The sequence below is a fragment of the Tursiops truncatus genome, chromosome 5 (genome assembly GCF_011762595.2).
Source record: "Tursiops truncatus isolate mTurTru1 chromosome 5, mTurTru1.mat.Y, whole genome shotgun sequence".
Taxonomy (NCBI): Eukaryota; Metazoa; Chordata; class Mammalia; order Artiodactyla; family Delphinidae; genus Tursiops; species Tursiops truncatus.
The window spans coordinates 93,542,343-93,564,398 of record NC_047038.1 but is presented as its reverse complement, the minus strand read 5'-3'; the positions used below and the strand labels follow the sequence as shown (position 1 = coordinate 93,564,398).

At 42.1% G+C, this 22,056-nt stretch overlaps 1 protein-coding gene across 7 annotated transcripts in view; it reads right to left on the bottom strand.

The window, feature by feature from the left end:
- The window catches only part of FRAS1 (Fraser extracellular matrix complex subunit 1), a 465,636-nt gene that overhangs the window by 32,951 nt on the left and 410,629 nt on the right, over nucleotides 1–22,056 (bottom strand). For 6 of the 7 annotated variants that reach the window (XM_033857161.2, XM_073805374.1, XM_033857160.2 and 3 more), the window contains 9 exons: nucleotides 21,762–22,008; nucleotides 20,181–20,525; nucleotides 18,480–18,640; nucleotides 17,763–17,910; nucleotides 10,838–11,043; nucleotides 7,783–7,939; nucleotides 5,407–5,607; nucleotides 3,671–3,858; nucleotides 1,951–2,226 (listed from right to left, as the gene is read on the bottom strand). In XM_033857161.2, coding sequence (XP_033713052.1) covers nucleotides 1,951–2,226; nucleotides 3,671–3,858; nucleotides 5,407–5,607; nucleotides 7,783–7,939; nucleotides 10,838–11,043; nucleotides 17,763–17,910; nucleotides 18,480–18,640; nucleotides 20,181–20,525; nucleotides 21,762–22,008 — 1,929 coding nt within the window. Of the gene's footprint in view, nucleotides 1–1,950; nucleotides 2,227–3,670; nucleotides 3,859–5,406; nucleotides 5,608–7,782; nucleotides 7,940–10,837; nucleotides 11,044–17,762; nucleotides 17,911–18,479; nucleotides 18,641–20,180; nucleotides 20,526–21,761; nucleotides 22,009–22,056 lie in introns of those variants that run through there. The other variant, XM_033857167.2, reaches the window with a different exon arrangement.

Sequence of the window (22,056 nt, the reverse complement as noted above, 5' to 3'; positions counted from 1 at the left end):
TGTGTCAAAGACAACGGACATGAAGGACCTGCTTTATCCAAAGCCTCCCGTGCACATCTAACAGCTCTCCTCCACTAGGGCCCCATCCACACGAGGCACTTTTTTTTTTTTTTTTTTTTTTTTGGCATTACGCGGGCCTCTCACTGTTGTGGCTTCTCCCGTTGCGGAGCACAGGCTCCGGACGCGCAGGCTCAGCGGCCATGGCTCACGGGCCCAGCCGCTCCGCGGCACGTGGGATCTTCCCGGACCGGGGCACGAACCCGTGTCCCCTGCATCGGCAGGCGGACTCTCAACCACTGCGCCACCAGGGAAGCCCCACACGAGGCACTTCTTAAAGTGAGAACAAACGGTGGGTTTGTAGGGAAAAATCTAGAGAAATTCAGTCTGAAAGAAATTTCTGATTTCCAAACTTATTAATGGCACTCATTTCAGCCAAAAATTATTAAATGCTTACTATGTGCCAGATACTCTGCGGAGCCTGACTCTCCACTGCTTACAGCTCTTCCTCTGAAGAACTTCATTGGTGTGAGGAGCAGAGTCAGAGTGATGGACTGTTTCCTGAGGTCGGGAGAACCACCACTATTGAGTGCTCTCTGATGGTGGCAGGCTTGTGGGTCTGGCCTCCTAACTTGCTGAGGACAGCAATTGCATTTGGAACCTCTTTTCATGTCCTCTCACAGGGCTTTGAAAAATGCTGATCACTTAGCAAGCATCCTCTCATCTTGTTTAATAACTGGTCCCTACTATGTGCCATCAATGTGGTGGCTCTTTTGGGATGGACATACAAGTGTGGGAGAACCCTCGGTCCATGTCCTTAAGTTTATACCCTACTCCTTACTGAATGGTGTAAGAGATATGAAAAGAACAGTAATCCTTAATTGTACCTACCTGGGATCTTTGACTTACTTCATTTATAGATCACTTTTATTTTTTTTTAATTTTTTTAAAAAAATTTTAATTTTATTTTTTTATACAGCAGGTTCTTATTAGTCATCAATTTTATACACATCAGTGTATACATGTCAATCCCAATCACCCAATTCAGCACACCCCCACCCCCACCCCCCACCACTTTCCCCCCTTGGTGTCCATATGTTAATTCTCTACATCTGTGTCTCAATTCCTGCCCTGCAAACCGGTTCATCTGCACCATTTTTCTAGGCTCCACATATATGCGTTAGTATACGATATTTGTTTTTCTCTTTCTGACTTACTTCACTCTGTATGACAGTCTCTAGATCCATCCACGTCTCAACAAATGACCCAATTTCGTTCCTTTTTATGGCTGAGTAATGTTCCATTGTATATATGTACCACATCTTCTTTATCCATTCGTCTGTCGATGGGCATTTAGGTTGCTTCCATGACCTGGCTATTGTAAATAGTGCTGCAATGAACACTGGGGTGCATGTGTCTTTTTGAATTATGGTTTTCTCTGGGTATGTGCCAGTAGTGGGATTGCTGGGTCGTATGGTAGTTCTATTTTTAGTTTTTTAAGGAACCTCCATACTGTTCTCCATAGTGGCTGTATCAATTTACGTTCCCACCAACAATGCAAGAGGGTTCCCTTTTCTCCACACCCTCTCCAATATAGATCACTTTTATATATCTGATGTGTCGATGACCTTGTCAAGTGGATTAAGTGGACTTGGTATTTTGTAGATAGGAAACTGAGACTCAGTAGGTTAAGTGAACTCGTAACACCGTGTAGTTAAAAACAGACAGAATCAAGGTTTGTAAATAGGTTGTCTGAGTTATCAGCCTAGTTCTCTTTCTACTACACCATATTACCTTTCCTTATATGTAAGAATAAAAACATTGTGTGTGTACTCTGTGTACCTGCTTATTTGTTTATTTTATACCAAATGCCATGCAGGGACCTGAAGAAATTTGATAGAGTTGGAGTAACAGAGAGAAACGCCAGGTCTCTCCCTCCGCAAACAGACCTACCATGTGGTTGACACTGGTGAATGGCGTGTTGTCAGTGATGGTCTCAAAGGGAGACCGGGCCCCGTTGCCATCAGTGGGGGTGGCCACTTCCCAGCTGAACTGCACGGACGTCTGGTTGATGCCAGCCTCATTACAGCGCTCCTTCATGATGGCATACTTGGGGAAATGGGGGTCGCAGGGGGTGACACAGACCAGCGGGTAGCCCGGGGAGGGGGATTTCTTGACTCCCTCCTTGGTAACCTCTTCCACATGGTCATAGTCAGCAAGTGTGACAACCTGCAAAGGAGCAACAAAGCTTCAGCCCGGGGTGGGTATCGGGAAGGTCAGAGAACCAAGGCTCCCTTCCCCAGAGATTCAGGAGATCACTTAACTCCTAGGGATTCTTTAAAATATAGCAGAAGTTTTAACAATGCTTGGCCAGGCGTCCCTAAAAGATACTGCAGATCTTTAATGGTGGAGAACATCTTCCTCCCCCGTGAGCTAAAAGCTTTATTATCTTATTGCTCTCATTCCTAATTCAGAGCCCTATCACTCATGTGAAAAATACTCTCCCCTCCCCCCATACACAGTAACTAAAACTATATCAGAAACGGCAGTTACTAGTTTAAAGTTGCATTAAATTGTTAATGGTATGCCGTAGCACATTTGGCCTAACAGGAGTAAATAAAGGTAGTATATTTCTTCCATGGTCAAAGAAGAGACACGTTTTGAAATGACCCTTTTACTCTATGAGACTAGTCGAGGGAGGTTATAAGACTTATTAAGACTAGCTCATTATCATGGGTTAAATTCTTGGCAACCTCTATGCATTTTCCTCCTAACTGTGAAGTCGGTGCGTTCATTCTGTTCATCCCCAAACTGGGAAACATGGTGGTACATTTCTGCAGATACTTAATTCTATGCATGTGGCGAGTATGTAGGATAATAAGTGTGGGGTAATATTCCTTTTTTACTCTTCTAGGTTCCACCAAAGAAATGAGAAGATCAATTGTATTGCACCTTCTGTCTTTATCAGACTAAGGTCTCAGTATGGTTTGGTCTCACTCTTATGTCAAAACAAGGTTTCTCATCCTTGGCACTACTGACATTTGAGCCAGATAATTCCTTGCTGTTGGCGTTGTCCTGTGTATTGTAGGATGTTTAGCAGCTTCCCTGACTTCCACCCACTAGATGCTAATAGCACCTAGTGTGACAGTCTTGACAACCACAGATGTCACCAGACATTGCCAAGTGTTCCCCAGAGGTGACGGGAGTGAGGGATTTGGGGGAAAGGACAAGAGCCCTCGCTCTTGGTTGAAAATCACTGTGTTACGGGGAGGGGGAAGGGTAAGCTGGGATGAAGTGAGGGAGTGGCATGGACTTATATACATTACCAAGTGTAAAATAGATAGCTAGTGGGAAGCAGCCACATAGCACAGGGAGATCAGCTCAGTGCTTTGTGACCGCCTGGAGGGGTGGGATAGGGAAGGTGGGAGGGAGACGCAAGAGGGAGGAGATATGGGGATATATGTATAAGTACAGCTGATTCACTATGTTATACAGCAGAAACTAACACACTATTGTAAAGCAATTATACTCTAATAAAGATGTTAAAAAAAAAAGAAAAGAAAATCACTGTGTTAGAAAAATGAAGACGTGCAGCATTGGAAGTCCTGCTTCTCTCAAGTTCTTATCTAATTACTAGGACATAAGCAACGATCCTTTGGGTTGAGAGACTCACAATGGGCGGCGCTGGCAGGATGAGGCTCCCTGACACCTCCTGGTCTAGAATCGTCACTGTGGCAGTGGTCACATCACCAAGAACAGCTTCCACTGGGTCATCCGGGCCAAGGACTAGAGAGAACGATTCATGCCACTCCCGGTCTTCATTGGACAGGATCTCAACTTTAAAGAAGATATGATCCACACCTTCGCCAAGGACAGAACAAAGAGGGCAAAGGTCCTCATGAGTGACCCACTTAAGACAGTGCAGGTTGGCACTGCTGAGGCTTTATGTTGAAATACGCCCTTTCCTTTCAGAGGTTTCCTATCAATGTAGTGGCTGCTTATCACGTTAGCCCCATCTCAAGCGAGGAATCTGTTTTCTTGGTCAAATTCCACCTGTGGTGGAGGCTCAGTACCGCAGATTTACTATGCAACGCCATATGAGGATTAATGGCCCCTGCCTGACACTAGCTGGTGGTAATAAAAATCTATGATTCAAAATACGCTCCACCCTGGCTATGAGGTTTTCTGCCTAACTTTTCTTTCCCCTTTACATTTAGGCATGAGCTCCTGTGCGGCTGAGTGCTTGTACACCATCCTTCAAAGCTGTCTCCTGGGGACCGATAGCTCAAGGGCTACCTACCAGACCATTTCTGCAAAGACAATAATGTGAAGGTTTGGCAGCCTGGAATGGGGAGGGTTAGAGCTTAGAAACCCCCTTCCTTTTCTGTAAAGTAATTCTGTGAAGGTGCAGATATCTCGGGCAGTAGTCAAGGTGCCCTTCTTCCTCTCCTATAGACATCTGGGCTAGGTTACTTCTAAGACCTGCCTTTCCCCCAGATGCTTATGCAGAAAAGGAAAAAGCTAAGACACTTGGAAGAGAGGTCCTTGTGAGGATGTGGAGGAAGGGCACCTACCTTCCCTGTAAACACGAACCAGACGCATAGGGATGGAGCCGAAAGCCCTCTGAAGCTCCAGTGGGTGACAGGGACATACAGAGACCGCCCCCCTCCATTTCCAAGGGAGTCATTTTCTCCCTCCGCTTGCTAAGACACCTCTGAAAAGGCCTTCTATCACTTTTGCCCACTTCTGGTTACATCACACATGGTGGCAGGCTCTATAACAGCCTTTTCACCTTATACTGCTCCATAAAGTTCTGGGAAAAAGCCAAGCATACAATTCAACTCCTCCTCTGTCTCATTCCTTCCATTAAATAAATATATCAGACAGTTAAACAGCTGGTTGTGACCTGAATCCCATCCTTCTTCCCTGACTCATCTTCATAGCATCTCCTAGTAGATGTCAAACCACTTGAGCATGGAGATTGTGCCTTCTGGGTTTAGTAATCCCCGAGGGGCCCAGCACAGTGGTTTGTACCAATGTTTGCTGAATGACAAACATTCAAAAATATACAAAAAATCATGTATATTTTTAAAAAATCAAGTGCCCCCCTTGCTCAACCAAAGCATAGGCTAACGACAGCAGCAACAAAAAATCCTTTTGAATGAGCCAAAATGCCTAGGATGTTCTGAAGTGAAGCATTTCTCTGGCCCTCTTCTTTCTTTACCATGCCATTTTTACTAATTAGAAAATTTAAAGACTCCCACAATCTCAAATGTGTGCTTAGTAAGTACTTCACGCTGTTGGAAATACTGTTTCTCTCTCAGTTTTCTGCTCGTTCCTTTCTTCAAATATAAGATATCTGCCTCTCTCTTAAGTAAAACCTACAGATTGGGATCGGCATTCAATTACCAGGACTGAACTTTAAGATTCGGCTTTTTGGGTAATAATCCACACCAGACTGGGCCGACCCGTCCCGTGTGCTACAGCGAATCTTGGACGTCCTGTTCTGATCCCCTCTGCGGATCACCTTGATGTTCAGAATGGCCGTGGCATCTGGCCCTGAGGGTTCCCGGACTTGGTATGCAGCTTCTTCAAACTCAATGGTGGGAGCTTAAGGAAACAAGGTTAGGAAAACAAGAGCAAGTTGGAAAAGTGACAAAGAATTCCACCTCCCAGGAAAACACCTTCTAATGACAAGAGGGAATTTTTCACATTAGTTAACAATACAAAGGCAAAATAGCTTGCAGTCAATAAAAGTCAATCAGTATTTACCCCTAAGCAATACTTTGGAAAAAGGGATTTATCTGTGATTCTGCAGGAGTTGTTTCTCACATATTTCTTATTAAAAACAATATAGTGGAAGAAATATTTTTAAGCAGTTTGAAATGCACGATGTCCAAGTTTCCATCTAGGCATTATAGCTCACAGCATGTTTTTAAATCTGCACAATTTATCAAGGGACAGAGACACAGTTAAGCCCTTGATAAATATCTATTGACTGATTCTATGAACCAACTCCTTTTCATTTATATACTGCTTAAATGTACCAAATCTCTGATCTTTTTTTTTTTTTTTTGCGGTCCGCGGGCCTCTCACTGTTGTGGCCTCTCCCGTTGTGGAGCACAGGCTCCGGACACGCAGGCTCAGCGGCCATGGCTCACGGGCCCAGCCGCTCCACGGCATGTGGGATCTTCCTGGACCAGGGCACGAACCCGTGTCCCCTGCATCGGCAGGCGGACTCTCAACCACTGCGCCACCAGGGAAGCCCATCTCTGATCTTTTGGATCCTCCCTCCCAGTGCTCTCAGCTCCCCAATGCTTAGCTTTTCCTAACTTCTCACAGGTTATTTAGTTAAGGATGAGTAGTTATAGTGACCGGTTACTACAACAATAATTCAGGAACACAAGATTTCCTAACAATCTTACTTGAGGTACTATCCTCATTGCTATGAAATGATTAATTGTTGATTTTAAAAAAAATTCAAACTATGCCTTCTTTTGTATTATATTCTCATGAGGAAGGGCAACGTGGTAGTGGTGGAGAGAGTGGGATAAGAAGATGGAAACATTGGGAGCAATTACAAATCTTATACCACTTAAAATATAGACTCTTTCAGAAATTTCTGATGTCTCTATGTTCACTTCCCTCTTTCTCTCTCAGAAAATCAGTTCTTCCTAATTGTAGAAGATATGCTTCATTTTAGACTTCATAGTTGTTACCGTGTGCACTCTTTGAAATTGAGGTATGTCACTGTAACACAGTGTGAACTTGTTACTTCTCTGAGCTTCAGTCACTGGGTTTTCTGTGTGAACAGGAGAGGTTCACTTTTTCTATGTGAACAGGAGAGGTTCAGGATTTGAACCTGAGTCTCCTTGGGTAAAGGGCTAATTCAACTTCAAGGCTGGCTTTTTTGCTTTTTTCCCAATGTCCAAGTTAGTCCCTATTTTAATATTAGAAACCCTAAGAGTCTCACTGACTCTTGCGTAGATTCTAGAATCTGATAAAATAAGGTTCTACATGCAATTTTGTTGCTTACAGCTGTGTAACTAAGAACGTAAATTATATAACTGTGCTGAGGTTCAATTCCTTTACCTATAATATAGGGATAATAACACCTACCTCAAGGGGCTACTGTCAGAATGAAATGAAATGAAATAGTATTATATGCTTAGAATGGTTCTTAGTATACAGTCAATATTCAATAAAAACAGCTGTTACTATTTGTAGTTTTATTGTCCATTTATTAAAATACCTATTTTAATAAAACAATTATGTCCCTATTTGAAACAGATTTTGTTTTCTTTGGTGCCTGGGTCACTCTTTGCTGACACCTGACTAAAGAATTTAAGTTTTTTTAGGTTAGTAGGCCAAATCAATTAGAGAGAAGAAAACTGAGAAATTAGACTTTTCCAGAAAGGTGGCAGCGTTTTAAATCAGTTCATTGGATTCAACTGATTCTGATTGTATTTCCAATCCTGCTCTTGAATTGCAGTGACTTAAACATTTTTATTCTCTGTCTGTCTTAGCATCTCTGTCCTAGCATTTAACCATACTTGCTCCCTATCTCTTGGTGATGTGGTAGAGAACAATGTGATTTAAAATACTGGAGCTCTGTAGACGGTGATCATTTGCTGCCAATATTTTATATAGATACTCTAAGACTGTTATCAGTAGACATTTTTATAGTGCTTTCATTTTTCAAAACACCTATAATTATGTTATTGGTAAAACATCAATTCATGTCCCATCAACCTAAGAGTAACTAAAGGCAATTTCTTCCATTACCATCTTCATCATTGGATATGGTGATGGTGGCCATGTTATTCTTTCCAACTCTGGCTCCACTCCAGTGGTTCCCAAGAGGATGGCCAAGGTAGACCCTGAACTGTTCCTCAGGCTCAAACATGGAGTCATCGTAGATATAGACAGTACAGTTCTTCATCTAGAGCCAAGGGCACAAGAAAGAGTAAAATTTGCAGTGAGATATCAATAATTTGCTTGGCTTTCCCTAGAAAATGATTTTCCTTCTTTGTAGCATCAAAGAGTCAACACAGATTCAAAAATATCCCGTTTCATTTATAAAATAGAATGTTTAACAGTTCATGCCTGAGTGGACCTACCTATACGTGGAGACTTGTATTAAACATTCCAAACGATTTTGAATTATTGGTCATACGTTATGAAAAACAACAAAATGAATCACTAAAAAGCATCTGTAGAACATCTGTGTGCTTTCCCACATTTTGCCTGGGCTCATCTGTACCTTTGTACATGTTATGTTGGTAGATTTCTGATGGTGAGGGTTTAACATATGGATTAGACTTCCTGGAGAGTTGAATGATATTCCTTTTCCTTTGTGAAAATTGAAGAATCTTATAAGGAACTCAGAAAGCCTTCCTGTTAGGCTAAAGATACCTTTAAAAGCTACAGAACTCTCAAATGTGTTGCCGAATGGTGGCTCATCTGAAAACTGAGAACTGAATGTCTGAGAACACAATCTAAATCCCTGTTGGATGAAAAGAACTCAAGTGCTTCCCAAACTGAATATTCTCTGCTGAGGACTTGTCTTCTTGGCAAAACGTAAAATAAGGTCACAACATTTTATTTATTTATTTATTTTTTTGCGGTACGCGGGCCTCTCACTCTTGTGGCCTCTCCCGCCGCAGAGCATAGGCTCCAGACGCGCAGGCTCAGCGGCCATGGCTCACGGGCCCAGCCGCTCCGTGGCATGTGGGATCCTCCCGGACCGGGGTACGAACCTGTGTCCCCTGCATTGGCAGGCGGACTCTCAATCACTGTGCCACCAGGGAAGCCCTAAGCTGTATTTTCTTTATAATTTTATTTAACTACAAACTGCCTCTTGGATAGGCAGAGAATCCTCTTCTGAACTTAAAACAAATACAGACATGCAGACTCAAAGCTGAAGATTGTATTTATAGTATTTATATGAGTTTTAAACACATATTTCAACCTGTCAACAGTAAAATTCCCATAAAATACATAACTAAGACAGGGCTTTTATGAGTCATGAAGGTGTGAAAGACTTGAGAGTCTCAAATAAGGACGCTATCGATTTTTTATTTTTATTTTTTTGGTGGTAAAGAATGGAGGGAGAATCTCGGGTGACCTGGGATGTGTAAAGTCTTTTTATGCTAAACTTCAAAAGAACTAATCATAAGGCAAAAGTTTCACATGTTTGCTTATATCAAAACAAAGATTTCTGTTCAACTAAGAACACCAAGGGCAAAGGTAACAGATGAGTGACAGAGAAAGGCACTATGTTTACGATATCTAAAACATCTAAACACCGGCAAGGATTAATGTTACTATTTAGGATTATTAATATTAAGATCAATAGTTAGAATATACAAGGAAGCACTGCAAATCAGTAAGAAAATGACAGCAATACAATAAAATAAGGAACAAAGGATAAAAATAATAGATTTTCATAAGAGAAACTCAATGAACTAACAAGCATATAATATAGTATTAGAGAAATGCAAATTAAAATGAGATACAACTTTATACATACCAGATTAGTAAATGTTAAAAGATGAGTAATTGAAAAAGTGTTGCAGAGTATGTAGGGTTTTAGCAACACTCATGTACTGCTAGTGACACTTTGCAAAGTATTCTGATATTATTTTTTCAAATTAAGTACTTTCACGCCCTGTGGTCCAGAAATTTTGCTGCTGAGTTTTTATCCAAAGAAATCCCCACTCGGGTGTGTAAGTGGACATATAAGAGGATTTGCACTGCAGCACTGCCCGCGGTGGCAGCATGATAGGAGGTGACCGGGCACTAAAACTGAGGGTCTTCACTGTCTATTGCTGAGAGTGAATGGGTAAAAGGTAGTAAATGCCCATCATGAAATGCTAGGCAACAGTTTGACGCAACAGATTAGATAGACACATAAATGACATGCACAGGTACTAAAACATATTGCTGAGTAAACGCAGAAAACATTCGAAGACGTATAACACAGCAGCAGTTTTAGAAATAAAAATTATATACATAAAGAACCAGACACTTCTTAAGAACAAATAGAAAATAAGAGAGACACACATTAAGTACAATCGATTGATTTCCTCTGAGGTGGGGAAGGGAATGTGGCTGCAGAGTAGGGGTAAAAGGAAATGAGTAAATCAACAAAATAAAGAGAAGGGCCTTGAACTGACCAGTGGGGACTGCATGCCTTGAAACAAGGGGTTCAACTGACTCAATCATCTGAAACTGAGATCCAGTAATGGAGAAATATGATTCTCATTCAATAGATGCTTTGGATATACACACTGAGGTTGCAAGCTTTGAGTCTGATGCAGCCACACTTAGTGACTGGAGTTTCTCAGGAGTTCTTGTGTCCGTACGTATCAGTTTTCATTATATTGCCAAGAGAATACTCCACTGTCTTGAATGTGCTCAACTGAACAGGTGTTCAGTCCTGTACTATTGGTCCTATGCCAGAACGTGTGTTGCCCTGGAACAGGGGCCCAGGTATTAGAGAACTGTCTCCTCCTTCTCCAGATAACATTAGTGGAGTGTGTTCATCTCCCATGTAGGTTCAAATTAAGAGGAGTCCCCAGTCATTTGATTCTGCTAAATTCCAAAAATGTTCTACATCATCTAAATATCCCAGCTCAGCCAATGACATAGGTATTTGGTCATAAATGGGAGACAAAGAAGACAACCACATAGAAGAGATGACATTATTAAAAGAATGAACGGTTCATTAGAAACTTCCTAGGATGTTCAGAATTTGTCTAAATTACTTCACTATGGACAAATAAAAGCATCAGGGAAGGAGGGAATCCCATTCTTCAGCCACCAGGAATCCACTTACTTTCTCCCCTTTGAGAAACGTAATCCGTGAAGAGTCTGTGTTTCTTCTGTCCTCAAAGTCCTCCATGACCTGAGCTGAATGGCCCTGAGTATAGCACCTCACTGAAGACTCGTAGCTCAGGTCCCCACTCCGCATGATGGGTACGTGTAGGACACCCTCCTTCTCCTTCACTAGGAGCAAATCCTTGGCAAACTGCATGCTGGGCACTGGGTGAGCAGAAGGAAAGACGGAGGCATCGTTAGTGGGATGCTGAGGGAGCTGGCTGCCACTTGGCAGGACTGGCAGCCAGTTGGCAGGACGGCTCCACTAAGGGCCACCAGAGGCCGATAAACTACAAGCAGTCAGCAGATTTCAAGGCCTGGCTGCTACTCTCAGGACAAGGGAACTGCTTCCGCTGTGAGTATAGTTCCAGCAAAACAGAACAAATCAAGTTTGCACCAGTTTCTGCTCAGCTTCTTTCTTACAATAGTCACCATCTCAAATACAGACAGGCGATGCAAATAAAGAAATGGGCCACGTGGAAAATCCTGATAGAGACCTGAAGACCTGGAAAAGTTCATGTTCCTTCTAAGGCTACCAAAAAGGAAAACAGCAGTGCAAGGCTGATGAGAAATGGCCACTCACGTTGGCCCTGGGCCAGGAAGACAAAAGGGAAGAGCAGGGACATCGGTAAAGAGGAAGGAGCAGGTCATGTTTAAAGGGGGTTTTGCCCATCAGCTTCGTTCTTTTGTTGGCAGGTCTTCCTATTTTCAAACAAAATCAGAGATCTGCATTTTTGTGTCCTAGCTCCTCAATTTTAAAATAGCAAGCAATTAAAACAGTAAAAAGAGATTCCATGCAGGCCCAAACTATTGGAGCCAAGCAAAACACATCCATAAGCTGAATTTGGCCAGTGGGCCCCAGCCTGTGACTACTGCTGTGGGGTTACCTCTTCTTTAACAACTCACATGGCCTCATCTGACTTTAGGGAAGGACCGTAGCCAAATGGTGGTTAAAAACGAGGGCTCTGGAATAAGCGCGTCTGAATTTCCATCCCAGCCCTGCTACGTATTAGCGGAATGACACAGGGCAAGTTACTGAGATTTTCTGAGCCTTGGGCTTTTTTAAATATGTAAATTGGAAATGTTAATATCTAACTTGTAAAATTATTGGGAGGATTGAATGGAATGAGATTAGGTATGCATGGTGCTCAATACAGGACCTGGCAAACAGCAGGCACTCAAATTTGAGTAGAAATTATTTTATTATGGTCTGTGTTGCCCCCTATCTCCAGGCTTCTCAATATAATGGATCATGTTTCTATGTGTGCAGACATATAAATAAAAATTGGAATGATTCAAGTATAAAAAAATAATAATAATGGATCAGTGTTTCTTCCTTACTTTCTACAAGGCTTTAAGTAATATTCTGCATTAAGACATGTCCCCTTTCGAGCGCAACATTTTGTTGAGTGCTGGTTATTATTTTCTTAATGGACAATACAAAGAGGTAGTCCGTCCAGTCATATGTCAAATTAGTGTTTGGGGCTGCAGGAAGCTGACCTCAAAGCTATAGCCACCTATTTCCTGGCTACGTCCTGGATGTGCCCTGCCCAACCTGAAAGGAAGGAACAGAAGGGGTGAGCACCAAGCTCTCTGCAAGTCAATATGTAGAAAGCTCTCTTTGCCTCCAGCCTGTCCACTGCTCAGAACTGTTGGCATTAGCAAATATAAAACAAATCCATTATCTGAGCTAAGCCTAACAGTCACCATTTATCACTAAAGAAAAACCCAGAAGATGAGTGACTTTGGCATCAGGTCCTGCACATTACTCATTTGGGGCTCTTTCCATCCAGTGCTATGAAGAGGTGGGTGGGAATGACGTGACCTTGCATGAGGACAAGAAGGAAGCTTGTTGCCAGGTAAAAAGCAACACAAGCAAGAAAGCTTTTCTACTCATGGCAGATTTTATCTAATGCTTTGGATTGATTTTTCTTGCTGGTCTGACAGGCATCAAGTTGGAGGTGAGTTAAAAGCTAAGTGGTAATGTTTGGGTTTTGTCATGTATTAATCAACCCCAGATTCCTCTTGAGATGTAAGACTCCTTTCCCTCTATTTAACATGTATTAACCTTTACTCCTATGCCTATCTGCTTAAAAAAAAAAAAGGAAAAGAAAAGAAAAGAAAGCAGTGGGTGAACACTCCTCATGATTGCTTTCTGGGAAAAATCCTGCTTTTAAGGAGCCCCCAGTTCAGTGGGAGACAAGCGGAGCCAATGGACAGGCAATGGGTGGGTTTGGAGACATTTATCTGCATGGGGTTATGGCATACAAAGGGCCCAGCCCGGGTCAGGCATTGTGTTAAGGGCTTCCATACACATCATTTCTCATCCTCTTCTTGACAACCCTGCAAGGCACTGCAGTCTCTACAGGAAGTAGGGGCGCCGTCCGTGGGGTGTCCTTTCTGCCTGACTGCAGAACCCCTTCGCTTTCCACATGGATGAGGTATATGAATGGGAAATGGAAACCACTCTGTGAAGGCTTATGGGCTCGCAGTGGGTATCATGCACTATTGTCAACACCTCTCTGAGAAAATCAATTTGTAGTTATCTTCTTATTTGTGTAAGTCTTGTGTTTTGAAATAGATTTCAGGACTCTGCTCTATACTACTCAGTAACCCAAGTGCTGGGCACCAGTCTTAGGCATGGAAACTGTCAACCAATGCTGTTCCCCGCTAATCTTCTTAGTAACTGACAAAGTGAGTGCAGACACCAACTGCCTGGAATGCAGTGGCCTCTTTGTGCGTGATGGTTAAGTCTGAGATTTAGGAAAAATCCCGGCTCTGGTTCTTTGAGTTAATGAGTAGGTGGGACACAGCTACATACATACACAGGGATGCGGTGTGGCAGCGGCTACAAGGCCTTTCTTGCCTTGCTCAGCAGTCTTCAGGGCAACACCAAAGTCTAATTCCAGGTATCAGAGCAGAAGACAAAGGTGAAACCAGAAAATGTTCTGAGATGAGCTACTTAGATGATTTAAGGGCCTGAAATCGGCCCGGTGGAGAAAGATAAAAGGAGCTAAGGTCACTTTGAAAGGCTGGAAGCTGACTCTATAAGGATCTTGAGTGACATTAAGCATTGTTACATAGAGCGGCAGTGGCCAGCTAAAACTGCAAAATGAAAAGTCAGCATGGTAGAGCATAAAACCAGAAGGCTGGACTCGCACAGAAAAGACCTGGGCTTTAACTCTCACTCCCTCACCTCCTCTCTGTGTGATCTTAAATTATTTAACCTCAATTTCACAAGTTGGAGAGGATTAGAGGTAAAGTAATTAGAGATCTTTCTACCCTAGAATGTGCACACTGAAGGGATTCAACGAAAGCCAGCAGTTACTGGGAAGGATAACCAACAGAGATAATTGGTGAACACTGCAATGGGTTACTGAAATAGATTTGCAGATTTCTTTCTCTGTGATAAAGATCTTGAATGAATATATATTGTTGCAGTCTTCCTGAAAGGTGATATTTTATTTAACATATTCATTTTCTAAGTTTGCAACCCTAATGCCCGTCAATAGAATGCAAGGATAATCTAAATGGAATCTTCTATGTTGATCAGAGTGCAATGAAGTTTGTGTGTGTTACTGGAGTCCCACTGGCAAGTGTGTCAAATTACAGGTGCATCAGGAAGAAAAGAAATTAACATGTAATAAAATCTACTACGTGCCAGGTACTATGCTAGGTATTTTCACATATTTTAACTAATTTAATCCTTACAACAATCTTATTGGTATATCATTATTTATAGATGAACAAAATGAGGCTCAGTAACCTTAGCCACTGAGCAAGGAAGTTTTGGGCGGGGATTATATTTCAGGATTTCTGACTTTCCATTCACTTTCCACTTCATCAGAAGGGAATTAACTATCCTTTCATGTAAAAGAATAAGAAGCCTTTCCAAGAATAAAAAGAATAAATGAATTTCCCTTTTTCTTCTTTGTTAACTTCTTTAAGGAAAAAAAAGTCCCACATATTCTCCAACTGCACCGAATAGAACCTAGTGCAAAGAGTATGAACTTGGAGCCAAAAGTCCTAGAATGCACGCTGGTTCCTCCATTTACTAGACTTTGGGTGTATGTTTACTTCCCTGATTCTCAGTCTCCTTATCCACAGAATAGAAATAAGAGTAAAACGACGGGATTATGAGAAAATGAGATAATGTTTAATAGATGACTCTGTAAACTCTGAGGTAACATGCAACATAAAACAGTATAATTGTTATTATCTTGTTCATGGTTAAAAAGTTACCATTTTGTGAATCATAAACCTAAATATAAAACTTAGAACTACGAAACTTCCAGAAGTGAACATAGGAGAAAATCTCTGTAACCTTGGCTTAGGCAAAGATTTCTTACATACAACACTGAAAGCACAATCTGTAACAGAAATATCGATAAATGGGAACACTTAAAAGTAAAACACGCTTGCTCTTCAAAAGATATTGTTAAGAGAACAAAAACAAGCAACAGATTGGGATAAAATATTTGCAAAAAACCAAATCTTTGTCCAGAATCTACAGCAATGCAGTAATAGAGGAGAAAACCCAACTTAAAAAATAGGGAAAATATTTGAACAATACTCTGTCAAAAAAGATATATGGATGGCAAGTAATCACCTGAAAAGAGAGCAATGTCATTAGTCGTTCACTACACACCTACTGGAATAACTAAAAAGCCCCACAAAAACCTGATGTGGTTCTCATACAACGCTGGAGGTAATGCAAAGTAGTTACAACCATTTTGGAAAACAGGCTGGCTCTTTCTAATAATGTTAAACGAACACTTACCCATATGACCCAGCAGCCCCACTCCTAAGTACTGACTCCAGAGAAATGAAAACCTATATTCACACCAGAAACTACTCAGCAATAAAGGGAATGAACTACTCATATTTGCAATAACATGGAAGACTCTCAAATGCAGTGTTCTAAGTGAAAGAAGCGAGATTCAAGGTGCTACTTATTACATGATTCCATTTCTATGACATTCTGGAAATGGCAAAACTTCAGGGACAGAAAACAGCTCAATAGTTGCCAGAGCTTGGGATGGGGAGAGGTTGACTACAAAGGGACACGAGAGAATTCTGTAGGATGCTGGAACGGTTCAACATCTTGATCGTGGTGGTGGGTGAATTTTAACTTATGTAAGTTAGACCTCAATAAACCTAAGTCTAAAATAACATACTACTTTGGATATATGCAAATATATAACAAAAAACTGGTTAAAATAGTTGTCTTCAGGGAGGGGAGCTGGAGGGTTTGGAGCCAGGGGTAGAAGGAAGACAATTTTCATAGTATACCTTTTTTGCTGTTTGCTCTTTTTACTACATAAATGAATAGGTTATTTAAATACAAAAAATTAAAGATCGCCCTGCTGGGCTGCCAGTTCCTTCTTTGGTGACTCTGTAGTCACTGAAGAGTTTAATCATGGATTCTATATTCATCACCGGGGATGCTGACGAGGGTCCTCCTGCTTGAGGTGAAAGTTGAACTTGATCTTCTCCACCCAACTCTAGAATCTGACAAGTCCAGATTTCATCAGTTCTTCCCCAGAAGAACTGGGGAAGCCCTATCCTGGTAATCCTCTTGTTACTTAGGTCAGCTCTTCAGTGGGGACTCATATTTTTGTACAGGTACTTGTGTCTATTCATTCCTGCACATCACCCATAAGACGGCCACTATTAGTTTCCTCAAACAAAAATCACACCACTCCTCTGCTCAGAAGCATCTGCTGCTCCCCTTTACCTACAAATTCCTGACGTTGGAACATAAGACCTCTTAGAACTTGTCTCCAACCTGTCTTTCCATTTCATTTTCTTCCATTCACCTCCTGCCAGCCTCAAAGCAAAAGTAAGCATCTCACTGTTCTCCAAATATGTGTCTTTCAAAATTTTATACCTTATGTATACTATAGCTCTCCATTTAACAAAGTTTTATTTTATTATCCATTAGATAAACTAACTCCTACCACACCTGAAGACTCTGTTTAAATATCACCTCCTTTGTGAAAATCTTCTATGATTCTTGCACGCATAGTTACCGTTCAGTCCCCTCTGCCCCTACACTACTGGATTTATCACACTATTAAGTCATTTATCATAATATATTATTTTTTTTCTATCTAAGGATCTGATCCCCTAACTAGACCTTGAGCTTCTTGAAGACACAACTCAACCAGGCATACCCGGTTGCACTTCACTTTGCAGATACTATGTTTTTTACAAATTGAAGATTTGTGGCAACCCTGCCTTGAACAAGTCTATCAGGGCCATTTTTCCAACCGCATTTGCTCACTTTGTGTCTCTGTGTTACAGGTTGGTAATTCTCCCAATATATCAAACTTTTTCATTATTATTGTATCTGTTATGGTGATTGTGATCAGTGATCTTTGACGTTACTACTGCAAAAAGATTATGATTTGCTGAAGGCTCAGATGATAATTAGCACTTTTTAGCAACAAAATGTTTTAAATAAGGTATGCACATTGTTTTTTAGACATAATGCTATTGCACACTTAATAGACTACAGTATAATGTAAACTTTTATATACACTGGGAAACTAACAAATTCATCTGACTTGCCTTATTGCAATGTTCACTTTAATGTGGTGGCCTGGAACTGAACCTGGAATATCTCTAAAGTATGCCATACATCGTTTTGTGCCTCGCAGATGCCAGAAACATGAATGACTGTTTCTGTCCCATATTTCTATGTAAAACTGTGCGTGTGCATGTACTCATGTACACACACACACACACACACACACACACACACACACACACACACATTTCTTGAATGAAAATGTGAATGAGTTCCAATGTCATATACATGGATGTTAAGGAAAAAATAGAAATCTGGCCTGAACCACCAGCTGGCATCCCCAATCTCTTACCGTCCTGGAATGTGTCATTAATTGCAATGACAGCCTGGAAGGGTTTGGTCAGTTCGGCCCCTTGTGCTGAGCTGAGGAAAACCACAAATGTCTCCAGCCCTTCAATCACAGGATATTGAGTGTCATCCAAGATGGTCAAGGGGCAATACTAGAAGAGAAATCAGGATGTTAACTAGACTTACTGTGGTGATCATTTCACAATATATACAAATATTGAATCATTATGTTGTACACCTGAATCTAATATAACGTTATATGTCAATTATACCTTTAACTTTTAAAAAATTAAATTTTTTTTCTAATTAAAAAAGAGAGGGAAAATCAAAGCAAATCTTAAAGGATGTTCACCAACCAGCACTCATTTGCCTTTGGGAGATTAGGGCAAAGGTGACAATTTGCCTTTCTTCGGTGGTCTTAAAGTAAATTTTTTAAATCCATAAAATGATCATCTCTGTATCACATACCGTAGGTGTTTTGTTTCTAGATATTTGCATCGATCTAGTGCAGTTTCTATCCTAAATCCATGGTGCTGGATATTAGATGCTGAAAATGTCACTTGGAGAGTTTGTCGAAGATCTCTCTAAGTTTGTTCTTTGTGTTTTTGAAGAATGGGAAGATCATAATATTTCGGTATTTTATGGTCCTCCAGAGAGTTTGGAGAACAGACTAACGACAACATGATCAGACCCATCTGGCCTTTGACCTCTGTATGCGCACCTGCTCAGTGACACCTGGCCCAAAGTCCACCTTCCTAGAGCTGGGAACGTAGTCAACTCCTGGAGTGGCGGAAGCTGGGTCCGAGGGCCGCGTTGCACACCAGACAGACGTGAGGGTGGAAAGGTCAGTCCCGTGGCGGATAACTGGGATCTTCACTGTGCCTGAATTGAGAGTCATACATTTCAGTGGTCAACCCGGAACCGGAAAATGGGTGCGGTTTTCAGAACGATGTCCTCCCTCACAGCGGCGGCAGCTTCAGCCTGCTAGCTTGCCTAGTCCCCCTTCAGTGACGTTCCTGTGCTCCCTCCGAGGGAGGCTGAGAGGCGTCACCATCCCTCTTTGTACTGACATTAAGATCAAGAGCAGACCTGAAGGAGGGCCTCAGGGAGGTGGTGCTGGAAAGACAGCCCTTAGGGGAAAGTGGTTTTGTGGCTTCAAGGAGGAGACTGTTCACAGGAGAAGAACAATGGACCGAGGAGAGGCGGGTCCACTGAAAAACATCTCAAGTCTATTTAGGGAGAAGAAACTCAGAGACTAGGGCCTCAGGGACGAGCTAGAAAATAACCAGTTAAGGAAAAACCAGCTAGGGGACTCTATGGAGCCTGGAGCTGAATGTTCCTGATTAAATGTTCCTAACTGGGTGATTTTCCTATCTTATCTGAGTGGTGCACACATCATTACTTAAACCATACGTGCTTATTGCTTATCTTTGGAAGAAGCGCATCTTCTGGTCGCTGTGACAACATACTTTGTAGGGTCCTAATGATACATGACTAAATTTCTAGCTGTTTTCACAATCAAGGTCAGAGAAAAGCAACATGACAAGCCCACCAATCATATTTCTCCAGCCAATAAGCTGAGAGGTGACAAGCAGTCATGGCTGGGCATTTGGTGTACGGGAAAGGAAACATGGTATAATAGAAAGGTCTGGGTTCTTATCCAGCTCTTCCATATTAGCTGGTCTTTGATGATTTATTTAATCTCTCTGGGACTCCATTTGCTTTTATATATAAATGAGAATGAATGGAATGCACATGGCATGGTGGCTGGCATTCAGTAAGTGCTCCAAAATATTAGTTTTTACTATCCCTCAGAATTTCACTTTCAAAGAGATGCAAGGTCTTGATCAGGGGGCTCAGATCAGCAGACACTCAGCACATCTGCTGCCTCTTTTGCAGGATGTCTGACAGCAGCACGCAGAAGACTTTGAGATCCTTGTGGAGCCCAAAGAGGGAAGAGGCCTGGGTGGAAGAAATCTGCCCACTGACTGCCTTGGGCTGTTATATGAACGAGAAAGTTCCATTTGTTAAGACACTGAAACTTTGCATTTATTTGTTTTGGCAGCTAGCAGTACACTAAATAATTTACCTCCATCCTCAACAGGTCACATTCCCCTCCTTCACAAGCCAAAATGCTTAGCACCACGCCCTCCCTCTGGACCACAGAGGTCAGCCAGTGAACTCTAAGCCAGATTCCTCCCTGCCATCAGTAACCAGAGCAAGACAAGTGGATGGAACTCCCTATTCTTCACTACCTTCCATTCTTGGTCTTGATGCCTAGTAGTACCTGCCTCAGACTGACAACGGTGTCACTGAGGAATGGCATTCTCATGTCCTAAGGGCATTCTCAAAACTAAGAGGAAATTGTTCAAGGAAGGGATCAGGGGATGGATGAGGGAACCCCAGAGACGCTCTCCATTACCTGCATCCTCGCTGACAGTAAAAGCCGTGTTGCCCAGGGACACAGTAGAGGCATCATTGGGACCAGTAATGAGCACCTTGGCCGTCGCCACACTTCCGATGCGGGCGTTACCGGAAGCATCTGCCAGGGCGATCTCAAACTCTTCTTCCTCTTCATACTCGCTGTCATCAATGAGCATGACATCGCAGGTGGACGTGGTGACGCCACGCCCGAATATCACACGACTCTCAGCAGACATCCCTCTAGATTTAAAATCAGAGCCCGATTCTAGAGCATACAGGCTACTTCCCATAGCTGACTTAGGGACCGTGTAGCAAATTGCAGATACAATGCTGCTTGAATCCCCTGAAATACAAATGGCAAGAAAACCAAAGCATTTGAATGAGCACTTCTCAGATTTTGAAATCTCTGGTAATTTGACAGGCTTGATCCTCTCTGACATATTCCATATTCTGTTCAAACTCTGACATGAAACCTTCCTGCTTTGCAGTTTCTTAAGCCTGTGGTATAAACCACTTGAGGACCTAATATACCCCAGATACTTCACCCAACAACTTGAAATGGATTTCCTATTCTGTGAATTTTGTGCTCTGTTAATTCACAAGACTCATTGCCCACCATCTAAGACCACAGCGGGTGGAGAGATAAGAGACATATTTGGTACTTTAAGCAGCAAAGTAATTGTGTCCTGAAGGTAGTGCTATGAGCACAGTTCACTGCCTTTCTGAATAAACTTCTGCACTTTAATTCCCAGGGAGAAATAAGCTTGTTTAAAAAGAGGAAGACAAAACAAAATAAACCCCAGCTCCCTGAACAAATGACTTCACTTATTAGTGTTGCCACTTCCCTGGGTGACAGCCTGTTTGGGCTTGGCTGGCTGGCCCAGAGCAATCAATGGGGCTTGCTTGTAATCCGAGGGGCATTGCCAAGGGTTGGTGCTCTCTGCAGTGTCTGTCACACTAACATGCAGTCAGCAGATGCAACAAAATACCCGACGTCATCACTTACAGTCATGTTGTGGCTCTGAGTGGGGATTTAATTTCCATGTGTTTTATAAAGTCTCAATATTGCACAATCATAAATCCATACAATCTTTGTTTTGATTTTCCACCCCTGCAGAATTGCCCTTTATTTCTCATACACAGTTTATTTCTCATCTGAGCTCTACGTGGGACACTCACGGAGGAAAACCTTTAAACACATTTTCTGTCTTCCAAGAACTAAGAGGGGAAGCCAGTTCTTACAAATTGTAACTACCCTCCTTGACCAAGGCTACTAAATATTTATGGATTGGGTGATTGATTAAAAATCCCAGGTTCATGAGTCATTTGCAAAGCCAAATATAACTAGTCTTTTGGTCCCATTTAAGCACTAACAACCTGAACTGAGATGAGAAGCCTTCTGATAGTACTCACTGTAGGTAGGATAGTTATTAGGATTTCTGGAGATTTAAATGAGTTAATACACACGAAGTACTTCCGTGTATGAGTTAATATGGAACCTGAGCACGTGGCACATAAAAGAGACTCAATAAATGTTAGCTATTATTATAGCTCCTTGTCACCTTTGGCACCAACAGACCTTTTCTTTCAATAGGTGCAAATAGAAAGCCAGCGCTCTCGTTGACCCGGTAGGTCTTCTTATCAAACTCTAATGTGGGCTCGTCCTCAGTGTCATTGATAATGACCTTCGCCTGGGTGAACTCCCCCAGTAGGGCATACGCTGGCATGCTGAGCTCCACAGTGAAACTCTCGACGTTCTCAAACACGTCGTCGTCGTTGATGACGATGGTGCAGGACTTGGTGTCCTCTCGCTCATCAAATTGCACCTGTCACAAAGGAAACAACAAGGAGTTAAGCTGTGCCTCAGATTTCCC